Below are 26040 nucleotides of genomic sequence, written 5' to 3'. Positions count from 1 at the left end.
TAGCACAGTCAGTCATGTGAAACAGAAATATCCGCGGCCGATGGACATCTTATAGGGATCCACCGACTTACACAAAGAGAGGGTTAGGGTCGGTTCTTATTGAGTGGGTTAAATTCCCCCAGAGCTCTCGAGGGGAGCAAGGTTGGTGGTGTATCACAGACCGAGGCCGGGGAAAGGGCATGAAAACACCCGCTGAACCGAAAGCTTAAATATCTTAGCCTTCCTCGTCCTCCTTCTTTGTTTATAGGCAACTAAACAATCGAGCTCAATTACTGCTCAACTGCCCACCAATTCGGCCACCATGACCCGGTCGGCCGTGACTCGTGCGCTGCGGAGCATTCCGCGGGCCACCATCTTATCGAGACCACCACAGCTCCCCAGAACCCCATCTTTCAGGAACAGGGCTCCCCCCTCTTTGGCCAACTACAACACTCGCAACCTATCAGTAACCGCTCGCCGTTTGAGCGACGACGACGATGAGAGAAAATGGTCAACTCCTCTCGCAAAGCAGTTGGCTGAGGCCATCACAGTATGTACACAATATCCTCAGAAATTTGCAAGGAAATGTTCTGACAGCAAGTACAGGCGACCGGCCCAGTGCCATTGGCCAGTTTCATGCGCATGTGCCTGACTGGCGACATTGGCGGTTACTACACCGGCGCCATTGAGAAATCCGAGCAAAACCGTGACCAGTTTGGCGCCAAAGGCGACTTCGTCACCTCGCCCGAGATCTCCCAAGTCTTCGGTGAACTTTGTGGGCTTTGGTATGTCACCGAATGGCTGGCCCAAGGTCGTCCGAGCAAAGGAGTCGAGCTGATCGAGGTCGGCCCGGGTCGTGGTACCTTGATGGATGACATGCTTCGGGTAAGTGTTGTGTCATTTCTCATCATATTCTCACGCAAGTCATGAAGAACGTGCTAATTATACGACATCAGACAATACAAAACTTTCCAGAGATGGCTAAGAGCATCGATGCTGTTTACATGGTCGAAGCCAGTCCTCAGCTTAGAATGGCCCAGAAAAACCTGTTATGCGGCAAGGACGCCGCCATGAGCGAGTCGAAGGTTGGCTATCATAGTCATTGCAAGTACGGCGACATTCCCATTGTCTGGACAGAGACCATCAAGTCCATCCCCTACGGTATGTTGTGTCTCCTTTCACACTTCCCACCAGTCTTCCCCTATCTGTCAAGCCCCCAACTGACACCATGCCCTCCCCCCACAGACCCCGAGAAAACCCCCTTCATAATGGCCCACGAATTCTTCGACGCCCTCCCCATCCACGCCTTCCAACTAGTCCAGGTCCCGCCCACAGAACCAGCCTCCCCGTCCTCCATAGCAACCATCACCACTTCCGGCCCCAAACAATCCAAACAGTCCAGGCCAAGCGGCTCCACAGGTCCAATCCTCGAATGGCGAGAACTCCTCGTCTCTCCCACTCCCCCCTTTTCAACACACACCACCCTCCGCACCCCGGCCTCTCATAACCCGCACCTCACCCCTCCCCCCGACTTCCAACTAACTGTATCCCCTTCTCCCACGCGTCACTCCCTACACCTCCCCGACCTCTCCCCCCGCTACCGCGCCATCAAATCTTCTTCTTCTCCTTCTTCTTCTTCTTCTTCCTACCCCTCTCAAAAACCCCTCGCCGTCCTCCCCGACGGCACCACCCAAGCCGGCGCCCTCATCGAAATCTGTCCCGACGCCTTCCTGTTTGCCTCCGACTTCGCCACTCGCATCGGCGGATCTCCTGCCCACCCCAAACCCTCGCCCCGCGGCGCGGCGCTGATACTCGACTACGGTCCCGGCGACGGCAGCGTCCCCGTCAACTCGCTGCGCGGGATCAGAAAACATCACCTCGTCAGCCCCTTTGCCGAACCGGGATTGACGGATTTGAGTGCCGATGTGGATTTCACGGCGATTGCGGAGGCGGCGACGAATGCGAGCGAAGGGGTGGAGGTGCATGGACCTGTTGAGCAGGCCTGGTGGTTGGAGGGGATGGGAGGGAGGGAGAGGGTTGAGCAGTTGGCGAAGCGGTCGAAAAGGGGAAATGAAGAAGAAGAAAAGGACAAGTTTGTCAAGGATTTGAGGAGGAGCTGGGATCGGTTGGTGGATCGGGGACCGAATGGAATGGGGAGGATATACAAGGCTTTGGCCATTGTGCCCGAGAATGATGGGAGGAGGAGGCCGGTTGGTTTTGGAGGGGATGTCGTCATGTAAAACCTACCTAGCATGTTGTGTCTTTTGAACTGTGTCCTGAACCCAGCCAGGTCAGCTTGTACTGTATAAACATATTTTTTCATAGCTGTTATACGCAAGGAAATGGAATAGGCTATCATTATCTTTTTGCCCATTCGGCCTCACACAGCCTGGATTTATCGTACCGCTCTTGATCTAAACGACAAAGTTATTTTTAAGAAAAGAATGAAAAAATTGGAAAAAATAATGATACAGCCACTTGGAAAACGCCATCAAGAACAAGTGTAAAAACAGATCGATAAAACATTTGATGCACGGCCATGTTGCCTCAGTCACAAACCGATAGTGCACTTGGACTGTTTCTCGTCAATACAATTAGACTCGTAATAGTTATTCTACTTCCCCTACTTGGACTTGATGTGATTAGATAGCCCCTCTACTTCTTGGCTCTCACTAGATTACCCTCCTCGTCACTATCCTCGTCAGACGAGAATTTATCGCCATCCTCGCCAACCGCAAAGATGGTCTCTCCGTCCATGGAGTCACGTTGAGGGTTAGGACTCCTCGGTTGTTGCTGTTGCTGCTGGGATGAGCTGCTTGGGCCAGCAAGATTTCGTGACTGCTGCTGACTAGTGCTAGCACCCGAACCCGAGCCCCCGCTTGCACTCTGGTTCTTCTTTCCCTTCATGCCAACCTGGGCCTCCTCGTCATCACTATCATCCGGCGCACCGATATCCAAGTTCGAAAATTCAATGATGCCGTCATCGTCCTGAGCAATCTCGTCACTCATGGCAAACCGCTTGTTGTTCGCTGTCGGCCGCCACACGTACGCAATGAAAGCGACATCGGCAAAATAAACAAGGTTCGGCCAGCCGTCGAGGATGAACCATCTGCTCTTCCAGTGGAAGGGGACGTATCCAGGGTCGCTGGCCTGAGCAAACGAGAAGCTGTTCCAGAAGAAGAAACCAAAGATCACCAGAATGGAGATGAGAATGCACCACCACAGCTTCCTGTACATGCCCTCCTTAACGTGCTGCTTGCGCTCCTTGAGGTCCTTGAGTGTCCAGCTAAGCGAGTTAAGCGTCCACACATAAAAGGCCGTCAGGGTACCGGCCAGAGGAAGGATGATGAGTAGAACAAAGGGGCCAGCGCTGTCTGGGTTGACAAGAAGACCGGTAATGGCGTAAACGATACCGAAGACGAAGTGCGCAATAGCGAGCCAGCGGACGTAGATCATGGTGCGGCCGAGGGTGTGCTTGACGACGCCGTAGCCCATGCAGACAATCAGGAGGAGGAAGAAGGAGAATGAGTTGCGCGCAGCGTTGAGGATGGCCACCACGATGAGGAGCACACGGGAGCCGACGTTCGAGCCGTGGCGGTTGAGGAAGTCTGGAAATGGACAGTGGTTAGCAATCATTCCAAGAGGAGGACCAACTACAAGCAAAACGTACCATAAAAGCCCCATGTCATCAGCATTTCAATGACGAGGAAGATGAGGATAGCTGTGATGTAGTTCTGCACAGCCAAGATATCCGACCGGTGCTGGAAGTAGAGGAAGCCCCAGAACGCCAACACCAAGGCGTACAAGATGGTAATGCCGCCATAGAAAGGCAACTTGGGAATCTGCGTAGCGGGGAGCTCTCCATAGGCGTTCCGGAACTCGACAAGGGCCTCGTACCTATCGGCCGTGTACTTGTCCGTGAGCACGCAATAGTAACCGGTGTTCTTAATCTGGTACTTGACTGGAGCTGACTTCTTGAGATGAATGGCGTCGGTGAAGACGATGTTCTTGGATAGCGCAGTGGCGTTGGGTGCGAGGATGTACTCGCCCACGTTGGTGGTGTTGCAGTAGCCGGCATCAGCATACTGGGGCTCGCAGATGCCAATCCTACGGTCGGCGCCCTCGGGAAGCACACCGACGAGATCCGAGTCCTGCCACTCAAAGATAAGGAGACTGACAATGGGGTCATCGCCAGCGTCGGAGCCGAAGTCTGTGAACTTGACACTGATGAAGGGATTGACCGGGCCATCCCATGTCTGTTTGCTGTACATGCCTGCACATCGTTGCCGGTTCTCTTCGGATTCGTCCTGCCATTGAAGAGAACTTGTCAGTAATTCTGACTTGTCTAGTGTAGGACCATTGATGTGTGTGATAGCCTGCTACTTACTAGCTTCACCTCCAGGGCCTGTACCGTCCATACGGACAGCACCAGGAGGAAGAAGGCATACGCCCAGCTCCTCATTGTAGCTGCTCAAGAGAATTGTCGGTTCTCAGCCGTCGTGTAGGGTAGGGTGTACCGTGGCGGTTTGTACAAAGTATTGGTTCGTTTAGCAGTGCCCCCAAGGTTGCTGCTCTTCCTGGTGTCTCGGGAAGAAGAAATGGGTCAAGGAGAGGACGGGGCTCGGTCACGAAACATGGGGTTCGCTATTCTCGGTTACGTTTGCGGCCTCGATAGCTCGTGGGACGAATGAGGTGTCGATGGTTGAAACTCGAAAGGTGCAGAAAAGCGAGTGAGGGAGAAGGGAATCGAGGCGTGAGGGAGGCGGATGGGAAAGGAAGATGGCAAAAGTTGAGTTGAAACAGTGGTCGTGGAGCTTGGAGGTCGATCAAAACCAAGATGCTGGAGCCATTTGGCCGCCGTGTCCCCTCCAAACTAGGTGTACACTAGACGGTACTACAGTGATGTGCTTGTCAGGAACTCCCTGGCACTTCCAGGTTCCTGTGCTGTTCCGCATCCAGCACAGCCTCACAGCTTCAGGTGCAATTAAGTAATATGAGCACAGTAGCGCTCACACTGACCAAGTCCCCTGCTGCTTCTAAAACTGGCCCAAAACGGGCACCTCAATGGCCAATGTTCTGGGGGACTGTTCCAGCTTCCGGGTACAGTGCGGGTTGTGGGGGCGGCTGACGAAGCTCAACCTCCATCCATGTCATGGATGTCCTGCAGGCGGATAAGATAAGGCCTGGGGCCTGTGGGACCCGACTTCCGGCCGTTGAAAGCTAAGGTAGCCACACCACTAGGTAAAGGGACCGGGATCTGAAGTTCTAGACTTTGTCGCAAAACACCACCATCACCAACCCGCCGGCTCGACAAGATGGGCAAAGGAACGGATAAACTATACATCACCCACTCCGAGTGGTCGTCCTCGGATGCGTACGGCGCCAGTACCGGTGCCAATGCCGGTGCGCGTGCCCAGCGGCGCGGTGCCAGCTTCAAGAAACTTCCCTTCAACTTCTGCGCCGCCAGTCTCCAACCCTTCAAGAACCCCGTCTGCACCCCCGACGGCACCATCTTCGATGTCGAAGTCATCGGCTCATGGCTCGAGAAACACAAGACGAATCCCGTCACCGGCGAGCCGCTCTCCGCCAAGGATCTGATCAAGCTCAACTTTGCCCGCAATGGCGACACCACCGACTCGGACGAGAACAAGGGCGACCTGATCGATCCCGTCACCTTCAAGGTCTTCACCGACAACACCCACATTGTCGCCATTCGCCATGGCTCCTATGCGAACGTCTTTGCCTGGGAAACTGTCGAGCGCATGAACATCAAGCCCAAGATGTGGCGCGACCTAGTCGACGATGAAGAGTTCGGCCGCAGGGACATCATCACCCTCCAAGACCCCCAGAACGTCTCCGCCAGCCGCGATCTCAGCCAGTTCAAGTACCTCCAAGACGGCCAGGACGCCATTCTCACCAAAGAACAGGAAGAAGAGCGCAAGGGCGGCACCGTCAACATCGAAGCCCTCGGCCGTGTGGGCGAGAAGGTGCTCCGCGCCAAGGAAGCCGTCGAGCGCGCCCGCGCAGCCCGACAAGCCGGCGGCGCCGACGTCAACCGTCTCACCCAAGCCCTTACCACCACTTCCACCAACTCCGCTACCAACAATAACAAAACAGCCATCGCCCGCGGCCAATCCCTAATCCAAGAGCGCAAACGCCCCGCCAACGCAGCGACCTATACAACCGGCCTAACCGCCGCATCCTTCACCTCGACCGGTCTGACTCCCTCCACCTCCGGCTCCCTCGCCCTCTTATCCGACGAGCAATACCTCCTCAAACCCTCCCACCGCATCAAGAACAAAGGCTACGTCCGCATGGAAACCAACCTGGGCCCGCTCACCCTCGAACTCCTCCCCGAATTCGCCCCCAAGGCCGTCTGGAACTTCCTCCGCCTCTCTGAAAAGGGCTACTACCGCGACGTCGCCTTCCACCGCTCCATCCGCAACTTTATGATCCAAGGCGGCGACCCCTCCGGCACCGGCCGGGGCGGTAGTTCCATCTGGGGCAAGAATTTCGAGGATGAATTCGAAGGGCCCAACACGCATTCCGCCCGCGGAATCGTATCCATGGCCAACAAGGGCAAAAACACAAACTCGTCCCAGTTCTTCATCACCTACCGCCCCGCCTCCCACCTGGACAGGAAACACACCATTTTCGCCAAAGTGATTGAGGGGCAAGACACGACGCTGACGGCCATGGAGAATGTGGCTACCGATGGATCGGATCGGCCGTTGAACAAGATTGTGATCAAGGATATGATTATCCTGATTGATCCGTTTGCGGAGTGGATGAAGGAGAAGAAACAGAAGGAAGGGGAGGAGGAAAGGAAACGGGAGGTGGCGAGACAGGGAGGCACAGAGGATGATCGGACAACGTGGACGGGCAAGAGGATAAGGGCTGATGGGACAATGGAGGGACAAGGGATGGGAGAAGGGGGAGGAGGAGGACCCAAAGTGGGCAAGTATTTGGATGTGGGCGCTGTGAAGAAAGCTGCTACGACGACAACGACGACGACGAGGAAAGCAGAAGAGGAAGAGGTTGATACGTGGGAAGAACCGGTGAGGAAAAAGGCCAAGATGGGAGGGTTTGGGAATTTCGATGGATGGTGATTTTTTTTATTTTTTTTATTTTTGAAGTTGTTTGGGTTGATACATATCTCAGTTTGTTTTGTGCACATTATAGCAACTTTTTGGAGTTTGGTTGGGCACGTTGATACTCATGGAAAAGTGGATATGGTATAAATTGCTTGGTTTCGGCTTGTTTACATTAGGCGTTGATAAGGACAAAAACATTGCAACGAATATATGCCTCTGAGGAGAATTGCGCACCAGTAAACCGATACTCCATCCGGTCATCCATAGTCCTTTCATACTCTTCCATGTCGTTGGTATCTTTGCTGTTAGATTTGTACCTTTGTTTGGTCTTTTGCTATGTTGATGTTACTTTCCTTGTCGTCTTGACCTGTAGCAACGGTGCGGTTTGGTCCTTGGACACTTCGACCTATTCCTTAGACCGAGTGTCCAGTCAATCCGATCTAGGCAATTTTGATTTGTTTGTTAGCTAAGTAAGTATTCCTAGTATACCGGACAAAATCTAGTCCGAATCATTCCAAACTTCATTAAAATCAGATTAACGGCCAGGTACGGTCTAGAACCGTATTGCAAGGATTTAAACCGAACATATAAAGTTTCGAATAGCATATTCAAGTTAAGAAGGTGCTTTGATCATGGAAAGAAACCGAACTGAAAGATGTGAAACTAAAACGCCTCAAGAAGTTGACCCGAGGTCTCGAGCTAACAACCAGACTAGTATTGGATCGCTATATACTTGGCTTCTTCATTTCGTGCTGTACCTTTGCATTTAAGTTTGCAAATCTCCTAATGTTAGATCAGCTGGGGATCAATCATTCCTTTCCCATCCTCCATCATCATCGGCCCACCAGCATGGAACAGCTCATGTGGTTGCTGCACCACCCTCAAATAAAGCGGTGTTTCCTCCATTCCACCCGCACTCATCCAATCCCGTCCTAGTCCTAGTCCTGGCAACCATTGCGCATGTTCTTCTGCCCTATTCTCATTTCTATCCTCCTCCCCATCGGCGATCTCATGTTCTTCAAGCAGGTTGGCCACGGCATCTGCTTGCTTGACACCCGTCTCCATATAAAGTGTGCGTAGCCTGCCCACAACGTAGCTCTTCACCTGCCCGTTACATACCGATGACATCCCGACCATGTACAAGGGCCAAACCACCGGGCTCGTCGCTGATACTAAAAGCACGAAGCGGCTAGCCTCCTCTTCTGCGTCTGTTGAAGCGGGTGTTACCGGATGAAGGATGGTGAGGCTCGCGCATCGAGCCCTAGCCGGATCCATGGGACTCTGGCTGCTGCCGCCGGAATCGGATGACCGGGCTGATGGGGATGTTGGTGGGCTGGGGGTTTCGCGGACTTCAACACTCGATATTGGCGTTGAACATGAATTGTCGACACTGCCGTCTGCGGGATCCACGAGTCCAAGCAATTGGGGCACACTGCCGCATATCGCCTCCAGGATTTCCATCAATTTGCGCTTTGCGCCTTTGAACTGGTCTGCATAAGGGCCGGATGTTGGCTTGAGGCAGAGTCTCCGTGAAAGCTGTTGGATCTCACAGATGATCGTCTCCAACAAAACCATCCTGAGCATACGGAGACTGTTCCACAGCGTAGTATCCCATAGTGTGGAGTAGACAATGCAGACTCCATTCAGCACCGCTGGATGGTGTCTCGTCAGTCGGAAGGTTTTGTACGGTAGATCTGGAGAGAATTGGGCCGACAGTTGTTCGAATCGCTCGTCAATGCTGAAAAGATGCGCTAGGATGTTATCTGAGTCTACCAGGACCCCATTCAGGATGTCGACACGCACTTGCAAGAAGTTGTGCATGAGTGGTAGCGCCGAGAGCGTAAGGCATCCGAAGCCCTTCAGTTGGATTGGTTGAGGCATTGCATGCCACAAGTCAATCAGTGGTTGCGGCATTGGCATGGGCTCTCTCGACTGCAAACAGCTCAACACAACCCGTTGGCAAAGCATCGAGAACATTTTGACTCCTCCTTTCGTTTCAAACTGCGCAGGCCCTCGAAGTTTTGCAAGAGCTACTGCGCCGTTAACGTGTTCTTGGAAAGCTTCAACAGTCCGCATGTGGGATGGATGCTCGGCTATCAGCTCAAAAAGGCCAAGAATAAGCACCGAGAGCATCGTAGTGTCTTTGACAGCTTCGAGAGGTGTTTCCAGAGCGTGATTTGTTAATCGAAGAGCGGTCCCGTAAGATTTCCAAGCGGCTTCCATCATATCTGGCGAGCGGGTGACGCCTGCGAGACCAACCAATCCCACGGCAGTCATACTGGCAAGGACGCCGTCAACATGCCGGTCGTGGGCCACCGATGTGGGCTTCCATATGTCAAAGACGAAACTGAAGTTGTGGTGACATGTCGTCTCTTCGACAGACACATATCGTGAGAAGAAATAGGCAATGCCTTGCTGTTGACAACTTGGGGGAAGGTCATACAAGAGGGCAACTGGCGGGGTAACTGGCCAGCTTCCCGAATCGGGCGACATCGGTATACTGTCGTCATCGTCCGACCAAGTAGCTTCAGGTGTCGAGCTCGTGGGCCTCTTGGGACTTGGAACGAGTAACGAGGGTGTTGTTTGTCGGCGTTCTGGTGTTATTGAACATCTCGGGTCACTGGGAGAACTGGGCGTCTTGACAGAGAGACGACGCCGTCTTCGAGCCTTTTCCTCGGCTTTGTTCCGAACATGGTCACTCTCATCTCGGAACATTAGATCGACAAGGTTTCTGTACCCAGGGCACTCCTCTTTTCGCTTCTGACACTGGCCACAGCCCGGTACTCTCTGATCGCACTAGATGCATGTCAACGAATATATTCTGTACATGTGCATTGCATATGGAATCAAAGCAAGCCAGAGGGCAGGCATGACGAATGATATGGGATGAGAGAGATGCGGGGCATGTCTTAGAGCGCGGCCTTCAAATATCTGGCTGCTCATCCGCTGGGAGAAGTGGGGGCGGAGGTCTCTCTTGGGTTTATATGGTTCTAACCCGGGAATATGGATAAAGGACATGGTGTGAAGAAGCTACCAGATGTGGTGACTTACCCGAATCTTACGTTTTCGGCACACAGAGCACCCTTTGCTCGGCTTCCCGCAGAATACCATGTTCACGACTATCGAAGGGCCGCACCGAGTTCAGTGGGTTTGATCAATCAAGTGACGAATAGGCCTGGGCCTTGGTGTTCAGCTTGTGTAGGGTGGAAATGGTTGCAGTAGCCAGAGGCAGCTCGACGCCACGGTTGTGTCCGAATCTGGTAAGGTACGATGTCCTGTACAGTTGGTCGAAAGCAGTAGGCGTTCGAGTGGGCGTACTGAAGATTGGATGTGGTCTGTGTCAAAGAGGAAGGTCGATGTGTCGAGCCACTCTTCCTGGTTCGCTGCTTGTCGAATAAGGTGGTACAAGACGGACCTGCCGATGCAAGAAGGGATCCGGTCAACGGGCAGCCTGACTTTACTTGATAAGTCAAAGCGAGCTGTGGAGGAGGTCTCAAAGAACGATGTGTTCAATGAGAAGTATTGTCTGAAGACTGGCGACCTTTTACATAGGTTTGGTGATGGTGCCGGTATGATGAGCCATGCCGAGCCTAAGCATGTCCGTCCGATCGGTTGTGCGTAGGGCTATGGCTATGGCGATGCTCAGATGGGAGGTGACAGGGGAGAGGGTGACGGCTGTCTGTGAGTGGTGCTCTAGGGGCGTGAAAGACGTGGAAAGACAATCACTGGGCTGGTTTGCCTTACCTGCTCAGTAACAATACGCACAGCCTCACCAAAGACTTGGCGGGAACATGGAAGGTCAGGATGATGGCAGGTTGACAAAGTCGAAAAGAGAGCAAGACATGGCTACAAGTCTCATCCGCGAACGCCCCCGTAGGCGATGAGAGAGTTCCGTACTGGACTCATGACATGCCGGACTGGTACGGTATCATTTTAACGCCGACATCTTCGGTCAGGGTCAAACCAATCCGCCGTGAGAGTCGTGGCGAGAGATGAAAGCATGGCTGCTCGATTGGTGAGTGTGAGAAGTTGGTGAAGTTGGGGGAGTGAAGTTGAAGCTGCAGTGATGTTGTCGAAAGTTGAAGTCACTTCATTGGCCGAGTCTCGACTACCCTTTCCTATTTAGGCTACCTGTGCGAGAGCAATATTGACCCACTTGAGCCACAGGGACCCGCTTGATGGTCTTGGCATAAATCCGTTCGGCCAGTGGGCAGTGACTCGTTGTTTGACCTGTGCAGGTACACCAAGTAGACTATGGGACGGGATCAGGGGCAGCTACAGTTGATTGATCCCCCGCAACGGAAAGCCGGATCTCACCTCGAACCAGTTCCCTTCACAATTCTGGATTTCATCTTGAAGGGCTGAGCATGGCCCCCGTCGGCTTTGAATTGGTAATGTTACTGATGTGCGGAAGCTTTCCGGCATGGTTTCACCAACACTCTATATCTCAGTCATCTGCAAGATCGAGCTAAATTTACCTGGAACCGTCCCGTCATTGCATATCTTGGACCATTTCAGGTTGAATATGCCTTACCTCCCGTCCCTGAACCCTTGTCCAGCCCATTAGGGCATCAGTTGTGTGTTCCACGAGTCGATATGTGATATGGGAGCTCTTCTCTCATTGCCCGAAAAACGAACAGTGAACCCAGACCCTTACCAGAACGCCAGCTGTTACACGACACCATCTGGGCCATGGTGTGAGCTGGACCCTGCTTTTAAGGATTCGTTATCTTTGTCAACCAAAATCAAATCTCTATGGCAAGTCTCAGAAACATTTATCAATTATACACAATACCATGAAGCATGAGACTGCGGCGAGGTGCTCAAGCTTCAAGCAGCATTGAGGCTAACCGAGGAATAGACACCGTCATCAGACGACCATATTCGTTGCCCATATTGCTGGATTCGCGGTTCACTGAGGGATGAAGCCACAAGGGCCCTATGTGTTTCCATAAGCCATACCCACAAGGTGATATGAATGCGCCTTGGGAGCGTGAGGCTTCCATTCATTCTCGTTCCAGGACAAATTTTCGCTTCTTCTGACCAATCATTGTTGTTAGTGGCTTAAAAAGCCTTACCTAGGTGTTCTTAGGGTCATACAAAAGCCCCTGGAGCGCCCATTTGGAAGGCTTGGCCTGCAGGCAACTTTTGGGATTGCACACCCACCCATGTAGTGTTACCTTACCCTTTGATGGGCAGGCTACCAAATACTCAGTGGAGATGGTGTGAAGGTAAATCTGTAGCTGCAACTCTATCTTCTTTGGTCTCTGCGGTCCGTCATAAACATACCAAGAGGGGACTGATAGTGTCAAAATAGGATCCACTTGATAGTCTTGACAATTCCTTCAGTTCCTTTGATCCGCCCTCTTAATCTACCCTGGTGTGGACGGTTTCGATAATCACAGTATGACGCTACAGATCAGTAATCGGTAATTGATAAGGACTATGATGGTCCTTCAACCTGCTTGGTTGGTGTTAGTGATCTTAAAAAATTCACCGAGGCTTTGCTTTATCAGCATTAGCTTGTGACCATATCATGCAATAGGTATGTTCTGTCCAAGTTCCCTGAAAATTGTGAGTTTGCGCCAACACAAAGTTGACTTGATGATCGAGATGTTACTGCACGAACTTCACATTTAACACCACAGAATATATGACGTGATCGGCAAGACAACCGAGTATGTAGATCAGCCGTGGTGTAGCTCAGCTCGTCCGAATGTAACTGAGCAACTCGCCGCATCGGTTGAGGCAGTGCAGCGGCTTCTCAGATCTTGCCATGTGATGTTTCCTTGCTATCCATCTCCGCAAATTATATGAATTGAGCTTGGACTCGCTACCCGCTCCCCATCTTACCAACTATAAACATTCTTTGTCATCAGATTTTTTGAGAACCTGTTCATGCAACTTCGACGTTAAGATCGGATGTTCTCCACAAAACCGGCCCCATATCTCCGCCGTTTCGTCCGGGGTCCGGACCGGACACGGAAGAGGGGGCCAAACGCAGTGACTGTGTGCTTTCGAATGGTCTGTTAGGATTGATTCCTTTTCTCAATTAGCTGATTCGCTGGGCCTTCCAATATTTTCGAATAATCTTGCTGTACCATGGAGCGAGAGAGACATATTTGATACACTCCACAGTAAAGCTACCTATCCTAGGGATTCTGGCAGTCCAAATATGCCAAGACATGGCACTACACTAGAGGTAGGTACTTGTGATAGCAGCTCGGTGGGGCAGACTCGAAAGTTGCTATCGAGAAATCGCAAACCCATACCCCGCGATGACGGATCTTCGAACATCTTTTTCACAAAGACGATTACCATCTCGACTATTCCACGACGTACCGAAGGTTTATAAACGTCACTCATCCAATCACCACGAGTCCCATAATTAGTCTATCAACATGCCGGTAAGTTCACTACCAGCTCATTCCTCTTCTGCTCTTCGTCGCGTCGCTAACCATCCCATCCCCCCGTCCTCCAGCTCATCCTCATAACCGGCCTACCCACCTCAGGCAAATCTACGCGCGCCGCGCAACTCTACGACTACCTCACCGAGCGCATCGCTGCTGAATCCTCCTCTTCTTCGACACCCAAATTCCGCCTGCACCTGATTTCCGACCAAAGCCTGTCCATCTCACGCTCCGTCTACGACCTCGACCCAGCGCACACACCAGCACACGTCCGCTCCGCCAATGCCTCCGAAAAGGATGCGCGCGCCGCGCTCTACGGCGCTGTTAAGCGCGTGTTATCTCCCAGGGACATTGTCATTCTCGACACGTTGAACTACATCAAGGGATGGCGGTACCAGCTCTACTGCGAAGCCAAGAACGTACAGACGCCGTTTGGTCTGGTACAGATTGGGTGTCCGGTGGCGAGGGCGAGGGGAGTCAATGAGGCCAGGATACGGAGGTCGGAGCAGCAGGAGCAGCAGGAGGAGGAGCAGAAGGCAGGCAACGGGACAACAACATCAACCACAACAACAACAACAACAGCAGCAGCAGCAGGAGCAGCACCAAAATCCGGCGACCTCCATCCCGAAACTTACCAACAATCCCACCAAAACTGGCAACAAAAACAATTCGAAGAGGAATCCACTGGCCCGGACTTTGAAGACGTAACCCTCAGCCCCACCGATTCTCAAGAGCCCTACACGCCCCGCTCCAACTGGGAAAACCTCGTCTTCCGCTACGAGGAACCCAACCCCATGTCCCGCTGGGACTCTCCGCTTTTCATCATCACCTGGGACGACACGCCCTCCGATACCAAAGCAACATTTGATCAGATTTGGGACGAAGTCATCGTCAACAAGCCACAAAAGCTGATCCGGGCCAACAAGTCGACGGTGCAGCGCGATAAGGATCCCGGCGGCGATTATCTGTATGTCCTTGAAAAGGAGACGCAGGATATCGTCAAGAGGATTTTGGAGCAGCAAGCTGAGGTAGGAGAAGGTGGGACAGTGAGGTTGTCCAGGAGTGGAACTAAGGAAGAGGGAGAGGAGATGTTGGAGGTCGAGTTGCCGGGAAAGAAGGTGGGATTGCCGCAGTTGCAGAGGTATAGGAGGGCGTTTGTGGCGCTGAATAGAGGTGGGATTGGGTTGGAGGCGGTGGGGACGTTGGCGGCGGGGAGGTTGAGGGAGAGCTTCGTTGGGTATTTGAATGATGCCTTTGAGAAGGAGATGTGAGAAGGGTTGGTTGCAGGTACCACATGATTGGAGACGGAGGATACTACAAGATCATAACAACCAAGGTCCACTCACCATATTCTCAAAGCACATAGCACTATTTTGCATCCCATGGATACCCAAGATTAAATCAAACAAAAACCATTGGCATTGACATGCTACCCTGTATTCAGAGAGTTGAATCCTGTCATCTAGACATCCTTAATCCGGTTCATTAACCCGTCCCAACCCGCAACACCTCAACCGTGAACCCTTTTTGTAAACCCATTTTCCCTCCATCCTTATGTGACCAGGTATCTACGCCTTTTCCGAATTTAAGCAGCCCAGCTCTCCAAGTTCTTGAGAACACACCACTCGCCCTTCTCGCCACCCTCTCTGTTGACCAGCTTGCCAATGGTGTAGACCTTCTCGCCCTCAGCCTCCAAGCCCTTGACCACAGCATCCGCAGCCTCAGGAGCGACAGCCAAAACCATACCAACACCGTTGTTGAACGTTCTCGCCATCTCGGTAGGGACCACAGACTCTCTGAGCCACTTGAACACAGGAGGGTGTTCCCAGGTAGCGACGTCAATCTCGGCGGCCAGGTGCTTGGGGAGCATGCGAGGGACGTTCTCAGTCAAACCACCACCGGTAATATGCGCCATACCCTTGACTGCCTCGCCGGTCTGAGCGAGGACCTTGAGCAGAGGCTTGACGTAGATGCGTGTGGGGGTGAGAAGGCTCTCACCAACGGTGGCAGAGCTGTCCCAGGGTGCCTTGTCAGTGTAGGACAAGCCGCACTTGTCAACAACCTTGCGAACAAGGGAGAAGCCGTTCGAGTGGACACCAGAAGAGGCAAGAGCGATGAGCACATCGCCCTCGGCCATGGCCTCCTTCCTCGGAAGACGCTGAGTCGGCTTCATGACACCGATAGCAGCACCAGCCGCATCATAGTCATCGCCGGTGTAGAGATCAGGCATCTCAGCCGTCTCTCCACCGACCAGCGCACAGCCGGCGTCCTTGCACCCCTGAGCGACACCTTCGACGAAAGCGGCGGCAACCGAGACGTCGAGCCTGCTGCAACCGTAGTAGTCGAGGAACATGAACGGTTCAGCACCCTGAACAACCAAGTCGTTGACGTTCATGGCAACCAGGTCGATACCAACGGTGTCATGCTTGTTCATCTTCTGGGCGATAATGAGCTTGGTGCCAACGCCATCGATAGCGCCGACAATGATGGGGGCCCCAGGGTAGCCGGCTTGAGAAAGATCGACCTCACCACCGAATCCACCGATGATAGCATCAGCACCGGGGCGGCGAGTAGTGGCGACAGCAGCCTTGATACGGTCAACAAGCTCGTTACCAGCGTCAATGCTCACACCCGATTGGGCATATGTAAGCTTGTCGGACGAAGACTTTTCGTCGCGGAAAGCACGGTGAGCAATATCCTTGCGATAGTACATGCCGTCGAAGTTAATGAGCTTAACGCCCTCGTAAGCCTTGTCGACAGCGGCACGCAGAGTCTCGCCAACGGCCTCGGCAGCAATAACACGACCACCGGAAGAAACGAGGGAATCGCCAGATAGCTTGGTTCCCGCGTGGAAGATGTTGGTACCAGCAGGAGGTGTAGATACCTGCATGGGAATGTTCTTGGGGTAGGAGTTGGGGTACCCAGGGGCAGCAACGACCACGGTGGCGCTGAACTTCTGCTCGACCTCGACGGGCACATACTTGAGGAGGGGAATGGGACCTGAGCAGGCCACCATAATCTCAGCGAGGTCGGACTTGAGCAGAGGAAGGACGGTCTGGGTCTCGGGGTCGCCGAAGCGGACGTTGTACTCGAGCACCTTGGGGCCGTTGGGGGTAATCATCAAGCCGGTGAAGAGGCAGCCCTTGAAGGGGAAGCCGTCCTTGCGCATGCCGTCAACGGTCGGCTGGAGGATCTCGCGCTCGACCTGAGCAAGCAGAGCAGGGGTGGCAATCTTGGTGGGCGCATAGCATCCCATACCGCCCGTGTTCAAGCCAGTATCGCCCTCACCAATGCGCTTGTGATCCTGGGCAGCAGGCAGAGACTTGATGGTAGTACCGTCGCAGAAGGAGAGGATGCTGAGCTCGTCACCGGTGAGGAACTCCTCGATAACAACCTCATCGCCGGCATTGCCGAACTGCCTATCCAGCATAATGTCCTTGAGAGCCTGCTGGGCTTCCTCCTGGGACTCGGGGATGATGACACCCTTGCCAGCAGCCAAACCGGTGGCCTTGATGACAACGTTGTGGCCCACCTTCTTGAGGTATTCGCTGGCCTTTTCAAAGTCGGAGAAGTTCTCGTAGGCGGCGGTGGGAATGTTGTGCTTCTTCATGAAGTCCTTGGAGAAGGTCTTGCTACCCTCCATGCGCGCGGCATCCTTGGAAGGGCCGAAGACGGGGATACCGACCTCGCGGAAAACGTTCTCGACGCCATCGACAAGCGGCTGCTCGGGGCCAGGGACGACGAGGTTGATGCGCTCCTTCTTGGCGAGGTCGACAAGGCCAGCAAAGTCGTTCTCAGAGACGGTGTTGTTGTTGGTGACCTTGGGGAGGCCGGCAGTGCCACCGTTGCCGGGGACCGCAATGATTGACTCAACGCTGGGCGACTGGCTGAGCTTCCAAGCCAGGGCGTGCTCGCGGCCGCCGCTGCCGATGAGGAGAATGCGTAGTGACGACATTGTGGTTTGTGTTGTTGTTAGGGGTCTGGGTCGATGAGAATTCGGCGACACCAAATCCTCTTGACCTCCATTTCCATCAGCGGCAGGAGGGAAAGAGAGACGGATGGTTGGCGACCAAAAATTTCAACTTAGCCCTCGGGACCCCTCCCCCGCAATCGCACTGGTTAAGCGAATGAAGAGTCACACGAATTGGCCAATCCCGCGTCACCTTTGGAGTCATTGCCAGATCGCTCCGAAACAGGAAAGTGTGCTTGGGGTCTTTTAGGCTGGTCGCTAGCTGATAACAGCTTAGCGGCTGCTGGGGATCGGACCGTAGTGCTGAGAGGCTTTCAGTCGCATGCGATGTTAGAACGCTATCTTTCTTCTATCCTTGAACTATTCACTTCTGTTGTTGACCTGCATCTACGTAGTATAGTCATGGACACCAATCCTCATCAGACTATTTATCAACAGGAGATCGTATAGAACATTGCGTTGCTCTTGAGCTTACCCAACGGGTCGCAGTAGGCCAAGTAAGCTGTCCCACTAGAATCCGGAGAATCTGCTAACCGTCTCCGAGAGCAAATAGCTGGCATCCAACGCGAGTTTCCCTTTCCACGCCCTGGTTTCCTCTACCTTCGTTTTCTTCCTATCCTTCTTCTTCTTCTTTTATATTTGGAAGGTAAAAAAAGGAGGTTTTGGGGGCAAATTGTTGGTGCTGCTTATCCATGCCATAGCATATTAGCCAAAGAGGTTCACGAGCTAAGTAGTTGGGGTGATGGGGTAGTACGGGATGTATTAACGAGCGGAGACCTGGAGCGGTGCCATATGATACCGTCGCATGGTAACCCCAGCCTGTGCTACCTATCACAATGATACCAGGCCACAAAGACCATATCTTGGATATTTGCAAAGCTTTGTGTCGACTCTGTCCTGACCTATGTCCTCGTGTTCTGAACTCGAACCTCAGGTAAGGAAAACCCCAAGTGGCAGGCTGTTATGATATTCATGGCATTGTGGCCGGGTCACAGATAAAGATGTATATTCCTCTGGCCATTTTCGTGAGAGCATAGCTTGCGCATGGTGGACGAGAGCATTTCACTTCTACTTCTGTAGAATGCCCACTTTGCAAACTGCATATGTCGAGTCCGACATCGTTGAACATACCAGTTCGGATCCCAGCTTCTTACGCGTAGCGGATCCAGAGCATCGTGAAACCTTCGGGTCCGGGCTTTCGGGTTCGAGAAGCGTGGCTGACTGTGTGAGACAAAAGGAGCTTATTTTGTTGGAACAAGTTGAAAAGAAGAAACCTAAGCGTAACACAGCCTGGTCGTCCAATGCGTCCTTCCGACAACGAGGCAACCTCGATGAGAGAACAAGGCGACGGGCGCTCACATGCTTAAATCCATACTTGCCGTGAGGTTGGTGCAGGGCAAACTGATGAAGTACCTCCTCGGATGGATGCTCGTGGTTTACGATACTGGGAACTCTTCTGGGGTCGAGTTCAGAGGTTGGAGAAAGAAGAATCTGGTCGCTGGCATCCTCGGTAGCAGTCAGCTTTCAGCACAAACACAAGCCGAGTGTCGTGATCTACAGAAAAGGTGATCACTGGAGACAGTTGGACAACTACCGTAACAGACTTGGAGGACTTCATGCCGAACGTCTCTGCGAGATCTCGATGCAACATGGCTGAGACTTCCTGAACAGGACATAAAGCCACGAAAACAGGACTGGAGAGGGATGTTGGTGTATACGGGAGCTCATCCGCCAGCTTGACAGTGACTTCATATAATGCCTGGGCAGCCTGCATCACCTGCCAATCGACCAAGGTTGCATTCGCTTCCAACATCAGGCGAGGGGAAATTCACAAAGCCGTTCGATACCGGGCAAGGTACACTATACTACGATTCAACGGAGCGAATATCAATGGGCGTCCTCCTTTATGTCGATGTCGTGCCGTTGTGGCGGAACAACAGCAAATCACGGGCTGCAATACTTCTGCTTGTGAGCTGGAAAAAGCAAAGCGCAATAGGGTTGGTTGATGCCTGGCAGATGGCGGGACAGGTACCGGGCCGCTGTTACAGGTCAGTGCTTTTGGTCTGATTCCCTTCCGTTGTTAGTGAAAAACCTTGTGTTGCGGGCAGTGTGATTTTGATTCATCCAAGCTAGAGGTATTTCTTTAGCAATCACAACAGGCGGGAATCCAAGATTCACATCAATGTCAACCATATTCACCACTGCCTCTCGCACGCGGTCTACCATGCTGGCCAGGAATATCTCGATGAAGGGTCGAAGCGGGTCAGACAAACACAAGTTCAAGAGCGCCATCCATCTGATGGGTTACTAAAGGGACACCGCTCGGCGACTCTAATTGGATAGTGCCTGATCTTCGAGTTTAACCCGACCTCTGGGCAACGGCCCCGCCTTGAAACGGCGCATAAAAGTGGGGCGAGCCGCAGTGTCTGCCAAAGTGCCAAGTAAAATGGCTGACGCCCTGCTTAGTTCCCGTCCATCTTCCAACTCTTTTTCACCTGATCATCAAATTCCATTTGCAGCCTTTCATCAACAGCCAGCCAGTCAGCCTTTCACCTGGAGTCCGGGATGCAAACCAACCGGATGACTTGTCATCTCATCCGCGTCTATGCCCAGGAAACCACCAGATGAAGTTCACTCGATGATGCTCCCATGCGCTCTTGCTTTGTATCGTTCACCATGGCTCGGCCAACACTATATAGCTCATTATGAGTGTTAATGACTAGGCACGGTCAAATGAGCAGCAGTTGAGCAGTGGCTACAGTGTATTCAAGTGAGCAGCGTTTGTTAACAGGAATGGTCACCAGAGTTGAGACGGAACCTGTAGAAAACATGGGCCAAAAGAGCATCTCGCGGTTGCTATTCAGAGAGTCAGGTTGCCTCAAAGCCCAATTGCAACATCCACTGCCCTGCACAGCAGTTTTCAACCCACCAGTAATCACAGCTCCTCTGGTCACCTCGCATATCAGCAAAATATCATGTACCCAAGACTTCCTGACTCCATTCATCGTTGCCCACGATGTAGGTATCAGCAATGGTCCCACTTGGCCGCAATCAACGGCTGAGATGACGCCATGTTACTATTCGAAGCTCGGCTGGAACAGGTCTTAATAACGCCGTGTACAGGCTTCAAAGAAATCTGGATAGTCCGGCAACAGCTCGGCACGGTCTACGGCTATTATAGGGACCAAAGGGAGCTCCCGAGACAAGTATCGGGTACTGAGGAGGGGTCAACGGGATTCTTCTCTTTGTTCCCGTCTGGATATTCGGCTAACCCAGCAGGTTTTGCTTCCTATGGCCAGCTTGTGAGACCTGCAGATCGCGTTGGCTGCAGCCACAGCTCCCCTGGGCACAAGAATATCGAATCCCTTTGAGTACTGCACGAGCCTTCGTGTTGCAAACAAATCACCCGCACCACAACCGTCCGAACACCCAACCCAGCCAACCACGAACCAGCTAGGGCGCCGTCATTGCAGGGCGACCTGGATCTGGCGGGTGGTTAGACTTTGCAGTCGTTCCTCGCCAGGGCCAGCCACACGCCCGGGAGGTATTCAGAACAAAAAAAAACTCCCGAATGCATCGCCAAATCCGGACTTCAACTCACTAGCCACCACCGCATCTCCACTAGTGAGAGCTGCGATGTGCTCTTGACAGTCGCCCCGCATGGATTTGCAGCTTGACGCAGTCGAAAAAGCAAGCGTCTGCCATGCGATCAGCAGGAGTACATACGGGAAGCAAGGGAACCTCTTGTTGTCCAAACCACCAGCCAGCTGCAGGTCTGTCCTTCACGAGAAACATACTAATAGTTAATAACGAGCTTTAGTTTCGAAAACCAATAGCAGCTAGTAGTAGAGCGTTCAATGCTGGAGAAGCCATATGAATAGACAAAAATCCCAGAGGACTGCCATGACTTTTCAACGTCATCTCACTGCCGCAACGACATCATTGGCAGGGGCTTTGATCGCTCTGAGCCAGGGGCCCAGGGAGGTGTGTGGAGGAGGGTCAATCCCACCCTACGGCTTTCAAACCGCGGGGGAACACGAGAAAAAGTCCTTGGCACGCCGGTTACATAGTCCAACCTACTACATGGCTTATGCCACTCCCGGTGTTCAAGCCCGGCGATATCCTTCGACTACTATGTACAGTGGACTTTGGAGTGTCTTTGTGAGCCCACATATCGTGTTCGACATTCTCCTCACAATGTTATGGAACGCCACACGAAAACGGGCGGTTTTGTGATGTGTGATATCTAGCCCCAGTCTTCATGGCCCGATGTATGCTGTTGGAAAAAGCAACTAGAAGGGATATGACCAACCTACGCTCTCCCCTACCGAATCTCGAGGGATAAGGCTATGGTCAGGGGTATGGACACCACAGGCACACCTACCAGCAAGTTCAACAAACCCATAGTCCTGGACTTTGGATCGGCGCTATGTGACTGTGCGTACCAGGGAGGCTGTCACACCGGATGTGAAGGCCCTCTCACAACAAGGCTTCATCATCCGGAAGTAAAGATACATCGGCACATACCATACCAGGTACAAACCGCACATAGTGCAGGGTTAACCAAATTCAGCCGGATCTAGCAACTGTCTCCGTCTACGGTAGTCCCACACAAACTCCTTGACAGAGTTCTCAGTGGTACCTAGCTTACACGGCTTGGTGGTTGCCCAACCTCGCGGCCTTTCTATGGATTTCCTGCGGACCATTCTTCACTTCCCGTTGTTGTAACGCCGTCAACTCCCAAGGGCCCATCCCTCTCCGTTTTTGGGTACCCTGCAGTTCAGGTGATATGGCAGCCAACCATGTCATTGCAAACATATCCATCTCTTCCGTTGGGTTCTCTGCCTACCTCTACCAGGCTACAGGGCCCTGGTGGTCTTCCTGCCCTTCTGCTCCTGTCTTGCATATGTATAATAAACCACTTTCCCGTTCCTACTGCAGGCCTTTTGTCTTTCTTTCTGTTTCCCAGCCTTCTCGGTCAAGCATCTCCCAGCCAGCCTCCTCACTCAAAGTGACTCCTTCGCTAAGGTTACTTAAGCCCCTCGTTCGCTCAACCCGTCCTCACGATATCTGAACATATCAGACCCTCGTTACAAACCTCACACTTCAACAACCTTTAGGCGACAAGATGAAGACCGCTCTATCCCTATTTGCCTTGGTCTCCTCAACCCTTGGAGCCAACATTCCTAGAGGTTGGGGTCATGGTGGTGATCACGTTAGCTATACTACCGAGGTGATTGTTACTTACACGACTGTATGTGGCTCTTCTGTTCTTTTCTGTTTTCCAAGAGGCTTTGATCTTAACGAAACTTTAGGTCTGCCCCGAAACGACCACGATCACCAAAGGTGGTGAGACTATCACCAAGACGTACACTACCACCAGTACCGTAGAGACAAAGGTTCCCACCGTCATCACCGTTACCGACGTTGCTCCCCCAGTAACCAAGACGGATGAAGCCAGTATGTGTCCTGTTTGACCGTCTCAGCTCGATATGACTTGCTTACCCTCAAAATAGTCATTTACACCACTATCACTGAGCTATGCCCCGTCACTGAAACCAAGGTAGTCGGCGGCTCTACTGTAGAGGTTGTCTGGACATCCACCTCCACCCTTTACACCAAGGTCCCTCATACCGAGACCGTCTACACTACTTCAGTTGCGACGGAGTATGAACACACCAACGTTTACGAGACGGTCGTCTGCCCCGAGACGGTTGTTACCACCGTCTCCAAGGGTGAAACCGTCTACATAACCAAGACCAATACCATTACCACGGCCGTCACCGAGGTTCACACCTACACCACCGTGATCCCCCAGACCATCACCAAGGCTGTGGATGTTACCATCCCCATTACCAAGAGCGCGGGCGTTGTTGAGACCAAGTACTCGACTATCATCGTTTCTGCGAACAACACCATCTACACTTCCATCGCTCCTCCTCCTACCACCGTCATCCTTCCCACTACCTCAACCGTGGGATCTTCGCCTATCGGTGAGACCAGCGCCGCTGCTCCCCCTGTTGAGGGTGTGGCCAACGTTGTCATGCAGAAGAGCCCATTGGTGGCACTGATTGCCGGTCTCTTTGGCGTTATTGCTTTCCTCTAGACTAGAGTTTAGTCTCGGAAGCTGGGATGGAAAACGGTTAATGATACTAACGACGCTCCTTTACGATACCCTTCTATTCACATACTGCACGAGGATACGATCTCACGTCCAGCATTTTACATTTTGTGGGGAGGAAAAGGCAATGGTGGGAGGATATTTCGTTTGTTTTTAAGGATACCGGAGGAGATCTGGATGGAGGAGTTGAGAAATGTTTACATGATGGATGACTTCACGGCCAGGTTGCTATCGGATCCGGACTCTCCTGAGACATGGAGAACTCAAAGGGATTGGTTAACTGGCTGCGAAAAGGACATAATGAAGATACCATACCATTCAATTGTTTATATTAAATAGAATTCCTCTCGGGGTTTATCCTGGAGTTTTTATTCGAAAGCTTCCAAGTATCGCTCCTTTGTGTCTCATCTTTCCCTTTAGTGGCCCGATTTTTTTTTTCTCTTGGACTAGTTCGCGTCAACAGATACATCTCAGCATCGGACACCCAATACCTCCCAAAGGATTGCCGCCAGGACATGCCTGGGTTAAACAGCCGTGCTTCGGCCCCTTGTCTACCTTACGTACCCGGTTCCACGTTTTCATTCATGTCAAGCTTGGCTCATCGGTGGAGCTTTGAGTTGCGATGGAACAAAGACAATGGACGAACGACGAGAGAATAATAGATACCCTATGATCACCATGCTAGTATGTTTATGGATGTCTCACTATTGACGAACGTGCGGACACTCTTGATGAGACAGTAGTCAAGTCATTTACTACCACTACTATCACTACTTGGTTTCCTTCGTTTTGTTTACAAGGCACTACGAAACTTTATGGGAAACCAAACTTCGACATCATCCCGTTCAGGGCCGTCAACTGAAGTGCATGTGCCGGCGGTGTCTTCCTCTGCGCAAATAATGATACTCCGGTAGCTGAGGTCTTGGGACTGGGATTGAAATTTCTCGTGGATTTCAGCGAGGAAGGAGCGGCGCTGACGGTTGTCAGTTTTGCCTGAAGTTCTTTCCATCTTCGTGCTTGGTACATCTTATGTGAGTTTGATGTTTTGGGCCACAGAACACTAGAGATTGAATACATCCAGCTTCACAACTACCTCTGATGAATGCCATTTAGTTGTTTCGTGTTCATTCCTCCCAAGCCACGGTCGATTATATACTCTGTACACTGACCTGGTCCACGATGTGGTCCATTAACAAGATCCTTATTAACGACACAATAAAGTTGCCAACAATCATCTCGACCCTCTCAGCACTCCTCACCATACTTCTGACCTCCTGGCCTACCCCCACCTCCGCCATGCCTACACTTTTGCATCCCGACAAGACGCGCAATACTCCGCAAACGAGAAGTCTCGGCGGCGTACGTAGATATTGATGTACGGGTTCAAACATTCAGTTAACTTGTTGAACAGATCCTCATCTGTAACGGCCCTAATGCCTCGCAAGCGTGTGCCTATAACATCTACGAAATGGAAACTTGCTACAACCTACCGCAACAGTTTTTTCGGAATACCAATACATTTGCGCTGGATGAAGGGGAGTGGTACTGTTATCCTTATATGTGAGTGATGTTTTTATTTTTAGGCCAGTCAAACCTTTTCTATATTGCTTTGGCCTAGTATCACGTTAGCCTGTTCACTGCCGACCCCCTTCATCGTATCCGGAAATGGCCAACTTTTTGCCCCAAAGTCGATGATACACGACATACCTTGGTCTCTTTCCTTGCTCCCCATACCATCCCTATCACTTCACTGCTGAACACTCCCTCGTAATACAGCATCACATATACGACCTGCATATATACTAATCTCGAGCTTGAACCCCATCGATCAACTCAACAGCATGTCTTGCAGAGAAATCTGCACCTCACCCGAAGGCTGTACTCTCGGCGGCGTATCCTCCCAATATGAGCACAAGTTCAACCTCAGCGCTGTGGGATGGGACCATTATATCTCCTCGTTCGAGTGTCACTTGGGTGTTGCTCCGTCGGTACCGTAGCTGTCCATCCCATGGGTAGGGCCCGGAATTGGGTGATGAGGTTTTTATAACTGGCGCAAAGAAAACGGGAGAAGACTGATGATTGACGATTGTTGAATATCCCTTTGGCGGGGTGAGCAGTAGTGTGATGGAAGATGTGCGATAATCGCGGAAAAAGAAGATACCCTCAACAAGGCTCTCTCTGTCTTTCGTAGACATGCAGTTATTTTTGCTATCCTCGGGCCTCCCAGCCTTTCAATCGCCGCTCCATGGAGAGCTGTGCGTTGTTGCTTTGCATATCGAATACCACAGAGGAAGTAGCAAACGTTAAGAACCGAAAACTGGCGAGACTGTTGCATATGACAACGGATAATCCCAAAGGGGTATCTTCGGGCTAGGATCGGCAATTCGGAAATCTGACCCCATTTTACAATCTACTGTGTTGTGCTGGTTTGTCTGTTGGCTCGGTACTTACCTAGTCACTCCTGGT

The 26040-nt window shown here is 52.1% G+C and overlaps 10 protein-coding genes and 1 non-coding gene across 11 annotated transcripts; 7 read left to right on the top strand and 4 right to left on the bottom strand.

Moving 5' to 3' along the window:
• The first annotated feature begins 81 nt into the window (after positions 1-81).
• Positions 82-2339, top strand: NCU00183 (DUF185 domain-containing protein). The gene is made up of 4 exons (XM_951313.3): positions 82-529; positions 586-864; positions 936-1140; positions 1225-2339. Exons 1-4 carry the CDS (start codon positions 302-304, stop codon positions 2217-2219), a joined length of 1707 nt encoding a protein of 568 aa, XP_956406.1. The 5' UTR covers positions 82-301; the 3' UTR covers positions 2220-2339.
• Positions 2340-2341: 2 nt separating this feature from the next.
• Positions 2342-4908, bottom strand: NCU00182 (integral membrane protein). Its single transcript, XM_951312.3, has 3 exons — positions 4367-4908; positions 3650-4286; positions 2342-3587 (listed from the first exon to the last, which is right to left on the bottom strand). The coding sequence occupies exons 1-3, from the start codon at positions 4439-4441 to the stop codon at positions 2635-2637; spliced, it is 1665 nt and encodes a 554-aa protein (XP_956405.1). The 5' UTR covers positions 4442-4908; the 3' UTR covers positions 2342-2634.
• A 341-nt stretch (positions 4909-5249) lies between these two features.
• NCU00181 (peptidyl-prolyl cis-trans isomerase-like 2) lies at positions 5250-7315 on the top strand. The gene has a single exon (XM_951311.2). It carries the CDS (start codon positions 5295-5297, stop codon positions 7086-7088), a length of 1794 nt encoding a protein of 597 aa, XP_956404.1. The 5' UTR covers positions 5250-5294; the 3' UTR covers positions 7089-7315.
• A 451-nt stretch (positions 7316-7766) lies between these two features.
• NCU00180 (hypothetical protein) lies at positions 7767-11120 on the bottom strand. Its single transcript, XM_951310.3, has 2 exons — positions 10125-11120; positions 7767-9869 (listed from the first exon to the last, which is right to left on the bottom strand). Exons 1-2 carry the CDS (start codon positions 10182-10184, stop codon positions 7863-7865), a joined length of 2067 nt encoding a protein of 688 aa, XP_956403.2. The 5' UTR covers positions 10185-11120; the 3' UTR covers positions 7767-7862.
• NCU00179 (hypothetical protein) lies at positions 10183-10695 on the top strand (the record flags this gene model as incomplete). Its single annotated transcript, XM_951309.3, has 3 exons — positions 10183-10217; positions 10267-10338; positions 10422-10695. The coding sequence occupies 3 exons, from the start codon at positions 10183-10185 to the stop codon at positions 10693-10695; spliced, it is 381 nt and encodes a 126-aa protein (XP_956402.3).
• A 523-nt stretch (positions 11121-11643) lies between the features above and the next one.
• Positions 11644-12430, top strand: NCU14117. The gene is made up of 3 exons (XR_897873.1): positions 11644-11831; positions 11935-12066; positions 12134-12430. It is a non-coding gene; the product is annotated as a ncrg44 (non-coding RNA).
• A 521-nt stretch (positions 12431-12951) lies between these two features.
• Positions 12952-14989, top strand: NCU00178 (RNA polymerase II elongator complex subunit). The gene is made up of 2 exons (XM_951308.3): positions 12952-13480; positions 13555-14989. Exons 1-2 carry the CDS (start codon positions 13475-13477, stop codon positions 14752-14754), a joined length of 1206 nt encoding a protein of 401 aa, XP_956401.1. The 5' UTR covers positions 12952-13474; the 3' UTR covers positions 14755-14989.
• NCU00177 (phosphoribosylformylglycinamidine cyclo-ligase) lies at positions 14827-17575 on the bottom strand. The gene has a single exon (XM_951307.3). It carries the CDS (start codon positions 17436-17438, stop codon positions 15069-15071), a length of 2370 nt encoding a protein of 789 aa, XP_956400.1. The 5' UTR covers positions 17439-17575; the 3' UTR covers positions 14827-15068.
• A 946-nt stretch (positions 17576-18521) lies between these two features.
• Positions 18522-19266, bottom strand: NCU00176 (hypothetical protein; the record flags this gene model as incomplete). Its single annotated transcript, XM_951306.2, has 3 exons — positions 18522-18674; positions 18813-18974; positions 19048-19266. The coding sequence occupies 3 exons, from the start codon at positions 19264-19266 to the stop codon at positions 18522-18524; spliced, it is 534 nt and encodes a 177-aa protein (XP_956399.2).
• Positions 19267-21898: 2632 nt separating this feature from the next.
• Positions 21899-23966, top strand: NCU00175 (hypothetical protein). The gene is made up of 3 exons (XM_951305.3): positions 21899-22707; positions 22769-22913; positions 22970-23966. The coding sequence occupies exons 1-3, from the start codon at positions 22582-22584 to the stop codon at positions 23557-23559; spliced, it is 861 nt and encodes a 286-aa protein (XP_956398.1). The 5' UTR covers positions 21899-22581; the 3' UTR covers positions 23560-23966.
• Positions 23967-24693: 727 nt separating this feature from the next.
• On the top strand, positions 24694-25981 carry NCU16664 (hypothetical protein). Its single transcript, XM_011395743.1, has 3 exons — positions 24694-24933; positions 24986-25134; positions 25415-25981. Exons 1-3 carry the CDS (start codon positions 24754-24756, stop codon positions 25569-25571), a joined length of 486 nt encoding a protein of 161 aa, XP_011394045.1. The 5' UTR covers positions 24694-24753; the 3' UTR covers positions 25572-25981.
• The last annotated feature ends 59 nt before the right edge of the window (positions 25982-26040 follow it).

Source organism: Neurospora crassa, linkage group III (assembly GCF_000182925.2).
Source record: "Neurospora crassa OR74A linkage group III, whole genome shotgun sequence".
Classification (NCBI taxonomy): domain Eukaryota; kingdom Fungi; phylum Ascomycota; class Sordariomycetes; order Sordariales; family Sordariaceae; genus Neurospora; species Neurospora crassa.
Note: the sequence above shows the minus strand (reverse complement) of the source record. Positions and strands in the feature narration are given on the sequence as shown.

Bases quoted from the DNA above. Each gene is read 5' to 3' on its own strand.
- NCU00183 (XM_951313.3), top strand. From the start codon at position 302: ATGACCCGGTCGGCCGTGACTCGTGCGCTGCGGAGCATTCCGCGGGCC. The intron at 530-585 runs GTATGTACACAA...CAGCAAGTACAG, and splicing joins AGTTGGCTGAGGCCATCACA to GCGACCGGCCCAGTGCCATT. The intron at 1,141-1,224 runs GTATGTTGTGTC...CTCCCCCCACAG, and splicing joins CATCAAGTCCATCCCCTACG to ACCCCGAGAAAACCCCCTTC.
- NCU00182 (XM_951312.3), bottom strand. From the start codon at position 4,441: ATGAGGAGCTGGGCGTATGCCTTCTTCCTCCTGGTGCTGTCCGTATGG. The intron at 4,287-4,366 runs GTAAGTAGCAGG...CTTCAATGGCAG, and splicing joins AGGCCCTGGAGGTGAAGCTA to GACGAATCCGAAGAGAACCG. The intron at 3,588-3,649 runs GTACGTTTTGCT...GTCCATTTCCAG, and splicing joins GATGACATGGGGCTTTTATG to ACTTCCTCAACCGCCACGGC.
- NCU00181 (XM_951311.2), top strand. From the start codon at position 5,295: ATGGGCAAAGGAACGGATAAACTATACATCACCCACTCCGAGTGGTCG.
- NCU00180 (XM_951310.3), bottom strand. From the start codon at position 10,184: ATGGTATTCTGCGGGAAGCCGAGCAAAGGGTGCTCTGTGTGCCGAAAA. The intron at 9,870-10,124 runs GTAAGTCACCAC...ACATGCATCTAG, and splicing joins GCCGAAAACGTAAGATTCGG to TGCGATCAGAGAGTACCGGG.
- NCU00177 (XM_951307.3), bottom strand. From the start codon at position 17,438: ATGTCGTCACTACGCATTCTCCTCATCGGCAGCGGCGGCCGCGAGCAC.
- NCU00175 (XM_951305.3), top strand. From the start codon at position 22,582: ATGAAGACCGCTCTATCCCTATTTGCCTTGGTCTCCTCAACCCTTGGA. The intron at 22,708-22,768 runs GTATGTGGCTCT...ACGAAACTTTAG, and splicing joins TGATTGTTACTTACACGACT to GTCTGCCCCGAAACGACCAC. The intron at 22,914-22,969 runs GTATGTGTCCTG...CCCTCAAAATAG, and splicing joins AACCAAGACGGATGAAGCCA to TCATTTACACCACTATCACT.
- NCU16664 (XM_011395743.1), top strand. From the start codon at position 24,754: ATGTGGTCCATTAACAAGATCCTTATTAACGACACAATAAAGTTGCCA. The intron at 24,934-24,985 runs GTACGTAGATAT...CTTGTTGAACAG, and splicing joins AAACGAGAAGTCTCGGCGGC to ATCCTCATCTGTAACGGCCC. The intron at 25,135-25,414 runs GTGAGTGATGTT...TCAACTCAACAG, and splicing joins TGGTACTGTTATCCTTATAT to CATGTCTTGCAGAGAAATCT.